The 12,639-nt window shown below is 37.8% G+C and overlaps 1 protein-coding gene across 6 annotated transcripts in view; it reads right to left on the bottom strand.

The window, feature by feature from the left end:
* NBEA (neurobeachin) overlaps positions 1–12,639 on the bottom strand; it is a 651,237-nt gene that overhangs the window by 86,770 nt on the left and 551,828 nt on the right. For all 6 annotated transcript variants that reach the window (XM_034665060.1, XM_034665062.1, XM_034665064.1 and 3 more), the window contains one exon: positions 11,531–11,643. In XM_034665060.1, the coding sequence (XP_034520951.1) occupies positions 11,531–11,643 (113 nt within the window). The remainder of the gene's footprint in view (positions 1–11,530; positions 11,644–12,639) is intronic.

Genomic DNA, 12,639 nt, shown 5'->3' with positions numbered 1-12,639 from the left:
CCTGAGAAGAGGCTTCAAGAATTCTTGTCTTTTCATTTTTTTCAGTCATGAGCTATATATATCATCATTCTCAAAATTCTCAGTTAGGACAACATAGAAATCATACCTACATATGCTTCTGTGCTCAAGGAAATTCCCTGCCTCTCTTATCTGACCAGGGAATTTCAATGCATTCTTCCCAAAGCAGCTCAAATTTCATCTGTGAAGGCCTACATGACACTCTCTGGTAATAGGCAAGTCTATAACTTTTTTTTGCCCAGTAAGCTAGCCCTTCAAGGCAATGGCTTTTACTTATTTCTATGTTTGCAGACACCTGATACACTACTTGGCTCTTTTTAGGTATGTAATAAATGCTGAATGAATGAAGACTGATTGATCTGATTATATAAGATGTATTTATTTATTTATTGGAGAAGGGGGGCCAGAGGGAGAAGGAGAGAAAGAATCTCAAGCAGGCTCCACACCCAGCCCTGAGCCTGAGATCATGACCTGAACCAAAATCAAGAGTTGGACACTTACCTGAACGAGCCATCTAGGCATTCCTGATTATATTACATTTAAATTTCCATATGGAAACTTCCAACAAAAATTTTAGGCAAAATCGAAAGACAAATAACAAAGTGAAAAATATTTATAGCACATATGATAAAGGGCTAGTTTCCTTAAAAAGTGAGCTCTCACAAATCAGTAAGAAACTAATGAAGAATCTAGTTGACTAAATGAGCAAATGAGGTGAACAAGCAATTCACAGAAGCAAATTTCCAGTATATGTAGGAAAAACAGTACCAGCTCATACAATATAATGGATATCTATTCTTTTTCTGTTCAGCATACATTACTCCTTCTCCCTTAATGAACCACTCCTTCCTGACTCTTGGAATACCTGGTGCAGGTGGGCTGACTCCATTACCTGATCCCTGGGTGGACATGTGATCCAGAGCGGGCAATCAGCATATGCTATCCATATGGCCCCTGAGATTAGTACAGAAATGGGCAGATAATTCAAGTTATTCCAGTGAAACTCTCCTGAAGCTTCTGGGAGAGAAGGTTTCTCTTTTTCTAGTGGTATTACAAAGGCATCACTGTGATAACACAGGGAAGCCTGTCTGAAAATGAAATCAGTGAGGGAAAATACCAGAGATTTAGCATCCTATGACACTGGTGAGCCCTTGGGTCCAGTTTTCCTGAACTAACCAATCCCTGATTTCTCAGTTATGTGGGCCAATAAAAAATTTCTATTTTAAATTATAGCCGGTTTAAATTGATTTTCTGTTCCTTGCAGTCAAAAGTCAGAACTACATGGCAAATTTTAAAATGTCAAATAAAAACTATTTTTATTCATTAGATTGTCAAAAATTAAGTTTCACAATACTCAGTGTTGGCCAGGGTATAGCAAAACATGATATGTCATAATACCGTTGGTAGGAATATAAATTGGTATACATTTCTCATGGGGAAAACTGGTAATATTTTTTAAAATATGCACTTGCTTTTGATCCAATCATTCCACTTTGAGGAATTTATAATATGGAAAGAATCAGATACAAGGATATTTATATCTCTCACAACATTGCTTGAAATTGCAAAGCAAAACAAAACAAAACAAAAATCCCCACAAAAGTAGAAGTAGTGTACGTATGATGTGATATACCCACACTGCTGCATATCACGCATCTAACTGAAAAGGTTGATTTGAAAAAAATTCCAAGGTAAATTCATTCAATAAATATTGAGTGCCTTCTATGTGTCTGTAATTACTCTAGACCCTACAATAAGATAAATGAGGTTGCTGTTCTCATGATGCTTCGTGTGTGTGTGTGTGTGTGTGTGTGTGTGTGTGTCTTCAGAGGCAGAGACAGATGGAATCTAAATAAACAATTAGGTAAATGAGAAAACACCAGGGATAAGTGCTCTACTGACAATAAAAACAGAATGGGGTAGTAGTGACTGGGTGACAGGGACGGCATCTCTCAAGGAGAACCTCTAGGCAGAGACTGACTGACCAGAGAAGCCAGTGATATGCAGTTCAGAAGTGAGAGAATTCGAGACAGAGGAAGAGCTAGTACACCGGCTCTAAGGAGGCCTGACTGACATGTTCAGGAACAGAAAGAAAGAGTGTGACTGAAGCACCGTAGATGAGAGGAAGGGCATAGGAGACGACGTGACAACATAGGTAAAGTTATATCATATGGCTTTGCAGATCAGGGAAATGAAACATGTTTTATGGTAAGTGAAGGGGAGAGTCACTGAATGCATTTAAGCAGGAGGTAAATAAGATCTGAATTAGGCCGTAAAAAGGTAACTCCAATAGTTTTGTGGAGAATGGATTACAGGTAATATTAAATTATTACGAGTACTAGGGTTGAAAAAAGCCATTTGCATCGTAGCATTATCAACATCATAGTATTATCAATGGCTTTCTAAAAATCCTATAGTATATAAGTAATATATTTTTGCTAACTATTCAGAGAAAAAATTTTGAAGAATATACATAAAACTACAATAATAGTTGCCCTGGGGAGTGAGAATAATGGAGATTTTTAGTCTTCCTTAACTCCTTTTTACTGTTTGGTTAAGAATTTGGTTTATCCTGGGGCCCCTGGGCGGCTCAGTCAGTTAAGCATCTGCCTTCGGCTCAGGTCATGATCAAGTCCTGCATCAGGCTCCCTGCTCAGAGGGGAGGCCACTTCTCCCTCTGCCTGCCGCTCCCCCGGTGTTATTCTCTCTCTCTCCCCCTTGCAAAATAAATAAATAAAATCTAAAAAAAACCCCAGAATTTGGTTTATCCTGTGTATAGAATGTTAGGGGCTTTTCTCAATTATATGACCCAGAAAAATCTTTCAAATACGAACATTTAAACTTTTATAAAATTTATTTAATTTTTTTTTTTCCTAGAGAGAGAGCAAGAGAGAGCGTGTGTGGGTGGGGAGAGGCAGAGGGAGAGGGAGAGAGAGAATCTTAAGCAGGCTCCACGCCCAGCACAGAGCCTGACGTGGGGCTTGATCTCAAGACCCTGAGATCATGACCTGAGAGATCACAGAGGGAGAGGAAGAAGCAGATTCCCCGCTGAGCAGGGAGCCTGATGCAGGGCTCAATCCCAGGACCCTGGGACCATGGCCTGAGCCAAAGGCAGACCCTTAACTGACTGAGCGAACGAGGCGCCCCAAAAATGTTGTTCTCTTAAACAGATGAAGTCTCCCCTTTGCAATTTTATGCAAAAATGGCATCATCAGGTGACCTTCAGCTAATCATCATACAATTCCCACATACATGCCTAAAAAATGGAACCTGAAGTAATGAAGCATTAATATAACTATTAAGATTTATAATTTGCTGGCTATCTTTGAGTGCAATTCTTTTTTATATATTTTTTCATAGGGTAAATAAATATGATTAATTATATTATGAGGAAAGAGAGACCTTGAGCTAAAGTTGAATTCTGATGAGCACAACTTATTAGCATATTCATGGGTACGTCAGTTCCATTAGGACAGAAGTCTTTGGAGGTACCAGATGGCTCATCCAACACATTTCTTTGAGTCCTCTGCTCCTATCACATGGCTGTTCATAGTACAGGGCACTGAGGAAAGGTGGAGGGCACCTAGAAGATTAATTAATCACTATGGTTTGGTTTTTTGTTTTGTTTGTTTGGGTTTTTTTTTTTTTGTATATTCTACTTACCTACTATAGAGAAATAATAGGTAACAAATGAAAGGAAATGCAACCTATAAACCCAAGTGCAATTCATCATAAAGTTGTGAGGATAAAATGAGAAAATCTATGGAAGATGCTTAACAGGATGTCTGGCTACGTAATAAGAGCCTGTCAACTATTGGCTGGTGTTGCTATCACTGTCCCAGGGTAATTCCTAAGAAAATTAGTTTTAAATATTTTAGTGAAAAGTAACCCATCTTGACATAAGAACAATGGAGGTATAATTAAATGCCTTAAATCTCCAGGTGTCAGTTCTAAAAGCTTTCTAGGTATTACGTAGTACAATGCTGAGCCTGTAGATTAGTTTCAAGATCATCTCTAGTGGGTCTTCTGTTTCGGCTGGAAAGAAAGGTTAAAGGGGACCGAGTCCAGCCTACGTTTGCCTTGATAGTGCTGTACTTCAGATGTGACACCAAAGTGCATAAGAGGGCTCTCTTTCCTTCTCCGTAGGTAGTATTCTAAGAACATACACTACAGAAGTGCTTCTATTGTTCCCAGTTCCTTCTCTAACAGCGTAAAGTTTTCCTTTCTTTTTATAATTTCCCTCTTGCTTTCTTGCTTTCCAAGTAATCTTTCACCCAACATGGGGCTCAAACTCACAACCCTGAGATCAAGAGTCACATGCAATGCTAACAGAGCCAGCCAGGCACCCCTGACAGCTTAAAGTTTTCAAAGCAGGACAGGCTCTGGTATTTTCTCTCTCTCTCTGAAAGGGTCGAACAACTGGTTAAATGGGAAGGAACTAGAAAGGAGAATATAAGGGGGGGCATACAGCATAAGCAGGCAGAGCATGGGACTGGTTTGGGACTTCTGCGTAAATCCTCAAAGCTCCCTGTCACCCTAACAGTGGAGATAAAAACAAACAGAAAACACCTCACTCTTTCTGGTTACCATAGTGCCTATGAACCAACTCTCTTCTCTGTCTACATTTACTTGGTTCTTCCTTTCAATTAGAAGGTAAAGAACATAATACACCACTAGGTAAACTAAAAATGATTGTCAACCCTTCATAGTGTGGACTAGTTCTTACTGTGTTTTTATCTCCTGTACCTGGCACAATGTAGGTGTGGAACAAAAGCTTGTGTAAGGAAAGAATAAGTAAATGACTAAAATGATCAACTTAAACCCAATTTTGAAATTGGTACGTTTTTGCATTTATCCCCTTGCAAGCTGAACCCTCGGCTTGGCTTATTCGGTGAGTTTAAGACAGTATCCAAATATTGCCAATCAATACTCTGTCTTAAAATAGTACCTTTCCTTCCACAATGCAATATAAGCAAGCTTAACAAAAACAGTTTTCAAGTTGGGTTCTACGTTAAGGTGACATTCAACATATATTTAGAATATTTCAAATTTGGCAGTAGGTTTTTTGGCAGATGGTATAGAATAAATTTACACATTCACATTTTTATCTTCTACCAAGTTTTATATCATCATAGTCAGCTACTAATACACTTAATCGTTTGGCCCATTCTTCGTGCATTGTTGTTAAAACCTAAGCATTAGGGAGATTATAAGCTAACCTAAATAGAATGAATTTCATTGTAGATATTGTTAACTGAAGATGAAAAAGAAGGATAAAATAACTAGAAACTTGCACCACCTTGCTGAATTGAGCATTCCCCACCTTAACAACGTACACCCTGTTCTATGTGGTATATAGACATTTGGCAGTAGTATCAAGGGTGGACGGCTGAAGAGTATTCACACTTCAGTGCATCCATTTGCATTATCACATTTCAAAGCCTCAAGGCATTATCACTTCCTTTTTTTAAGTGGCATAATAATTTGGGAAAATGGTTATGCTTATCATCATCTGTCAGTCAAACAACTCCTGTGTTAACAAAATATATTTTTTCCACTCAGTGAATGGGTGTGTGTGTGATGTCTTACGCTCATGTCAATATTAGCAGGACTTGGCTTCGTGATGAAACTATTTCATTTATCAGAGGGCAAGATGGGGAAATAGGAAAATTCCATTTACACTTTAATGAGCAGAGGCTGGGCTTCACGTCAAAGTCATGTAACCGCTGTAATTTAAAGAGCAAAGTTCATATGAGTATATGTAAATAACAGAAGCACTGGCGTGTATCATGTTTTAAGATAGATTTCACCACGAGGTCACATCTCCATAAGGAAAATCTGGATACATGAGGGAAAAATTGTCTACACCCACTGCTGGTTGAGTATTGAAGAGATAAGTCAATGACAGATTGTTTCATTTGCTGTCCATCACGCCAAACGATAAACATAACCTCTAACCTGTACATGTGATAAATAAAACTTGAAACTATGAGGTCTAATCAAATGAGGGGTCCAATAAATTTTACTGATAAAGAACTTTCATTGTTCCTGGGCTCTTCGTTCACTGAACTGGGTTAAAGAAAGAATATGAATATTGTAAATATAATACAATACTTCAGTCTAAATAACTGTGCCTCTCGAGTTTCAATAAATATTTAACTTCAGCATCTTGATGTTTATGGTTCTGATAAGTTGACAATTTAAAGAGAGGCAAAAGCAATTACTTACTGCAGGAAAATCTGACTTTACATTTTATTAGAAGGTATTGCTTTTTATTTTATTAGAACAAAATTAAATCAAGCAATCTTCCCCTATGTTTTTTTCTATTGTACCAAAGACAGTGAACCCTCAGCTGACAGTTAGGGAAACTCGCTTTGTAGCCACCCGTCACTGAATGCCACTAGAGAGCCAGGCACTAGGTGTCTTTCCTACTTTAGCGCCTTTAATTCTTTCAGCAAGCGTGTTACGTACGTACTCCTGCGCTCAGGTTAAAGAAGAGGAGAGAGAAGTTCAGGGAGCTGAGGAATTCGTTGGAGAGGGACTCTCTGAGAAAATAAACCCAGGACTACGAACATAAAAGGAGGGTCAAGGTATACGAAGCCCCTGAAACCTGAGGGGCTTTGAAGTTCAAGCTTCATTAGCTTTATGGCAAATTTATCTGATTCTACCGAATGTTCATATGTTAAACTTGTATGTATGTAATAAAAAGCTACCGCCTGTTGGCTGTTTTTCCCTCATAACCAGTGACTATTCCTTGAGGGTCAGGACTATATTTTAAAGTCTTCTTAGCACCCTGCAAAGCTCCTTTTATGAAGTAGCTGTGTGCATATAAACCTGTAATTTATTTGCTATTCTCTAGATTATAGAAATCAGAAAGAAGAAACTCTCAGATACACCGTATTTTTCACTTTAAAACAGAGAGCGGTTTGCCGACCACAACTCAGTCCCTTTTCTTTAGGGAAAAGAAATCCAAATTTCCTTTGGTCAACTTTCAGCCCATCCTTCTTTGACAGGTGTCTTGTGTGGTCCTGACTCTACCTTTGGCTCCAAACATGAGATGACTGGCTTATCTCATCTCCAGTGAACATATTCTACCCCTGGTAAGCAGCACCAAGTACGCACAAGAAGACATTTTTGTGATTTCTAGGAAAGAAACGTTTTTCTGTCTTCCATGAGCGTGACTTTGGTGAGATGCTCTCTCTTCCTTTGGGTTGTATGATGTGAGATCTGGAACCGAGGCACCCGTTTTACTACTATATTGCACAAAAAGTTCTAACTGACAACATAGAATTTCACGAAGCCAGTGTAATGTGGGGGTAGAAAGATGAAAATTTTGGTGATTTTTTTGGATTGTATATTTTATTTATTGTATATTCCATAGCTTCTTAATTTTTTATACTTTTTTATTCTTTAGAACATAAAAGTTATTTGGGGCTTTAAACGTTGTTTACTAAACAACAAATTTTAGAATTACTCACTACTAGAAGTTAGTCCATGGGTCTCAATCTTTGTTTAGGAACAACTTCTTTTGCTCTTAGAGATCTTTTAGAAGGTTCCTGGCTAATAATATCATTCGGATATTCAAATTCTTGCTTGAGCATTTGAAGATCAACAAACTCTCTATTAAAAATTTCATTTGTAGTATTGATTATACCTATAAGAATTTCATGTGGTTCTTAGTTGTCATCTCATTAGAATAATATTTCACTCTTAGTAGTTTGTCCTTCCACTTATATTATTATACTTCAAATCTCATTTTCCTATTAGGTGTAAAATATGATATATTTTCATACATTAAAATCTTGTTTATTAATGATTTTTATACAGGATAGTTTTGGGTTTCTAGCCCATTTGTAAGAAGTTCCTATTAAGAAATTCAACGAAGCATGGGAACAATGCAAGAGTAATTTATTAACACATCAAGAGGCTTTAATTTGCTAACATTTTCCTATCATGTTAGTCTGACAGAATATAAAGAACAAATTACTAAAGCATGGAACATAGCAGGGCTGAAAAAAAAAGCTATCTATCTTTTAAGAGCTCATGGGTTCAAATGTTCATAACATGAAGGACTCCATGCTTGCAAAAGTATATTTAGTATTCACATTGCCTTGTCTGTTTACCTCTTCTGCTTATTTAACATTATATAAAATCAGGAGAGCACATGTGAGTTACAAAGGGAAATGTTCTGCCAAAAGGAACACAGATTAAATGGATCAGCATTAAAAACCTGAAGAATGTTTACATATTCCAGTTGCTCTAGAAACAGTGATTTCCTTAGTTTATGTCATCTTTTCTATATGGATAAACTAAAAATCTATAATTACTAGCAAGTATTTTACCATATGCCTTCTCTTATTCATGTTAATCATACTGAAGGCTATATCTTCTTTGGTTGGGACAGTGTTGCAAGAACACTGGAGCCCCATGTCTTCGAGGAGTTAAGTGCGAAAATTTCCATTTTAGTACAGTCCCCACTATACTGACTGTCAGATATGCTGGCCTCATATTTCTGGTAATGACTTGAGTTTTCACCTCAGCTCTGGACTGGACTCTTCCCAAGAAGGGCAATGACTAAGTCTGTTTTATTAACTCCTCTACTCCCTTTCAGCTAGTACGAGTGCTTGACATACAGGAAGTGTGTGATTACACATTTGTTGACTGAAAGGATGAACAAATAAACAGAGGAAGTAAAGGAAACTTAATTGAGAAGCTTCCTATCACCACATTATTCTAGTTGATTTCAAAGAAAAAGGCCTTCCTTCCCTGTTTTTAAAATGATCGGAAAAAAAAAAATCTAAAATAGCCATAGTGGCAGTCAGCTTTTGAGGTTTTAAAACTGTGTATCATGCTACTTGCAAATCTACAACAAATTGTATCTATGTGTACTTTATAGTGACCAGTACATAANATCTAAAATAGCCATAGTGGCAGTCAGCTTTTGAGGTTTTAATACTGTGTATCATGCTACTTGCAAATCTACAACAAATTGTATCTATGTGTACTTTATAGTGACCAGTACATAAGAGTCATCTGAATAATGTTAAATAAAACATACACAGATGAGATTATGTTAAAGAACTAGTTTGACAGTTTTCATCCTCACACTGATGAAAAAGTTTGGTTTTGTTTTATACCCAAAGATATACTGCACCCTTGGCAAGTCGTGTCAAAAACACATACCTTCAAACATTAAAACTCCAATATGAATGTAGCGGTATATATTTGTCATCAATATTTGAAAGACAATTCAAAATACATGGCCTCTATCAATGATTTACATCCTCTTTAAGCATACAGTATCAGCTGATATTGTTTGCTAAGCGCTATCCAAAGTTCTTTACACTTATTTTTTTTAGTTCTTTATATTTATTAACTCATCAAATCCTCACAACAAACCTATTACTATCATCCCTATTTTACAGGTGAAGAAACTGAGGCAAAGAGAAAATTAACCTTGTTTAAGACCTGAAGCCAGTAAGTGGCACAATTAGGATTTGAACCCAGGCCATCTATAGAGCTCCGCAGTTCTCATTCCTAACCACTGCTTACCGCCTCTCATGTAGTTCTCTCTGTATAATATCGGACCTTATTATTTAATTTTGTAGAGATTGGTTTTATGATTCAGATGCTTTGTAACTAGATTTGCTCCTGGAGGGCAGGCCCCGTGAATTACAACGCTTCCATTTATCTGGGACCCGAAAAATTACTTGTTCATGGTAAATGATACAAGATTTTTGTTCAGTTCATTTGAATTGGAAAAATTACTATATTTGAAAACCATATTGGAACTCAGTTGCTAGTACTTTGTTTTCTCCCAGATGTGGGACTCTCAGTAAGGTGTGCGCTAACTGACCTCTTAGGTCCCTTTTGTACCTATAATATCATAACTAAAATTAGCAATGAGGTAGCAATGGAGATTTGATAAGGAAGTCACATTAAATAACAGAACTAGAGAATGAATGACAGATAAGAATATGCAAATATTAGTACACAGGCTTCAAATACGGGCTAAGAAATATTCCATGTGTAATAATAAGAGCTAATAATCACGAGGTGCTTCAGTGTGCCAAGAACCCTGTCACATTCTTTAAATGCACATGTCATTTGATCTTTGCGACTGTGGGGCTTAGGACAGTAGTGCTCTTCTCCTATTACAAATGTGAAAACCCAGGCTAAGGGAAAGTGACTTCAGGTCACACAGCGAGTTAGAAGTGGAATACAAAACTTCAACTTAGGTAGGTCTAGTTTTCAAAGGTAAGAAAGCAGGCAAGAGAAGGTGTGCTGAGTTAAAAACCATCTGTGGGATCACTTTTAATTGGCTGCAATGCTTATGCTACCCTGGCTCATGAGCTCCTCGGCCCTCCCGCCACCCAAACCAACATACACATATATGCCTTATAACCTGGTGTGGATTGCTCAAGCGGGCCACCAAGTATTACAGAAAACAGAGCGAAATTCAGAGTGAATGGGGGCTGAGGCTTAAAATGGCTAAAGTATAGGGGCGCCTGGGTGGCTCAGTCATTAGGCATTTGCTTTCGGCTCAGGGCGTGATCCCGGAGTCCTGGGATCGAGCCCCGCATCAGGCTCCTCCGCTGGGAGCCTGCTTCTTCCTCTCCTACTCCCCCTGCCTGTGTTCCCTCTCTCACTGGCGGTCTCTCTCTGTCAAATGAATAAATAAAATCTTTAAAAAAAAAAAAGGCTAAAGTATACATATACAACTTAATGGTCTGGCTCTGACATCAGCTTAGCCTACAGAGAAGCTTTTCGGGCTTTGTTCCTAGTCCTTTACTGCACTTCCAATAACTGAGTATCCCACTTATGTTTCCTCAGGACAAATGAGGTGAATTAACCACAAATTCGCTTTTTATTCTTATCCCCCATTATGTATTTTTTCTTGCCATTTTTGGGCCAAATCGTCTCTCTTGTATTTTAGCAGGTCCTTGATAAATTATTGTGCCCTACTTTCTTTTCACAACGCTGCTCCCCTACATAGTGTTTGTGTGTCTGTGTGCACGCGTGCGCATGTGCGTGCGCACTATGGTCAAGATTATGTGTCTTATCACCTAAGAAATATATCACAGAAATAATGTGCAACCATACTTTGTTCTAATTTCAGGTTTTTTTATCTTGACCTTTAAAACCAAGGATATCTGAGCAACCTCCCCTACATCTGCTCTTTCTCAAATATGTATTGCATTTTGCCTATGCTAGTACTAATTTATCTTCTTGTAGCGTAATACCTATGCTAAGAATTGATGAGATTTAGATGTCAACCACAAAAGGAGAGGACCCAGGTTTACTTTCTTACAAACATTAATTGGATGGAGATATATATATATATATCTTGCACATATTGTGTGTATATACATATACCTGGTATATGTGTGTGTGTGTATATATATATATATATATATCTTGCACATATTGTGTGGATATACATATACCTGGTAGAAAAGTTTTTAGAATAAAGTTTATGAAGAAAATTGACTTCTGTATATCTGAAAGTTACCTTTGATAGGTCCCTGAAGTTTCCTGGAAGAGTTAAGTCCAATTCTTCTGATTCATAGTTTGTTAATACCCATGGAAACACGGGATATTGGTTCAGATCATTATATGTCCGTCCTAGTAATGAAAAAGAGAAATGAAAATCTGTATATGCATTAATTGCTTATGAAATTGTTCTTGTTCTCATATAAGGAAACTATTGGATTTCAGAAAAGAGTAACTCGTTTATTGAACTCTGTTTAATCAAAAGCACTCTAATAACAATGTATTTCAAGTGAATTTACTCAATAATAAGACATGAGTAACTAGAATTACTTTCTAGAATATAAGCTTGTGGTAGAGACTGAGAGCCTTTTATCATAATTCATTTCTCTTTATGGGCTAGACCACATTTCTCAACCTTCTTTACACGCAGCTATGGGCACGGTACTCAGTTCTAACCAACAGAACCTGATCAGAAGTGCTATGTCCCACATCCAGCCCCGACCCACTGCAACCCGCCACAAGGGTGCCTCCATTCTCCGTCACTTTTCTGCTGGCTTTGATGAAGATATTACCAGCACCTGAAAAGCAGGGCTTTGTTGGTGAAGATCCCCGAAAGTGATCATGGATGAGGGATCCTGCCGACCTGTACACTTGCAGGTTATGTGACGGCATGCTACTACAATGATTATATAGCTAGAAATTACATTGCCAGTGTACTGAATGCTATACTGAGCTTATATCAAGAACTGTGAATACAAGAATAACTTGAGAATGTACAAGTTAACAGAGGTCCTCTGAAGCCAGTCTGAAAAAGTTCAGAGGCAGATGTCTCACACATTGTTTTCACTCCTTTAGGTGCATGCGTTTTCTTTTTGTATTATGTTGTTTCACTTAGTGGAGAGCTGCGGCCCCTTAGGTTGGGTTTGTGGTTTATTTTCTGATAGAATGATTTAAGAGGCTCAGGTGGGCTATGGAAGCACAGTGGGAAGGTAAAAAGTTTAGGGAACGCACAGCACTGGCTCACCCTCATAAACTGGTACTGAAGTAACATAGGAGCAGATGAAATTAAGAGAATCACTATCCTGTTGGACAAATTCTACTGGGACAAGATTTTTTTTTTTTTTTTTT

The sequence above is a fragment of the Ailuropoda melanoleuca genome, chromosome 7, assembly GCF_002007445.2.
Source record: "Ailuropoda melanoleuca isolate Jingjing chromosome 7, ASM200744v2, whole genome shotgun sequence".
In the NCBI taxonomy this organism is placed as follows: Eukaryota; Metazoa; Chordata; class Mammalia; order Carnivora; family Ursidae; genus Ailuropoda; species Ailuropoda melanoleuca.
The sequence above is the reverse complement of the archived record's forward strand: the minus strand, read 5'-3'. Positions and strand labels throughout refer to the sequence as shown.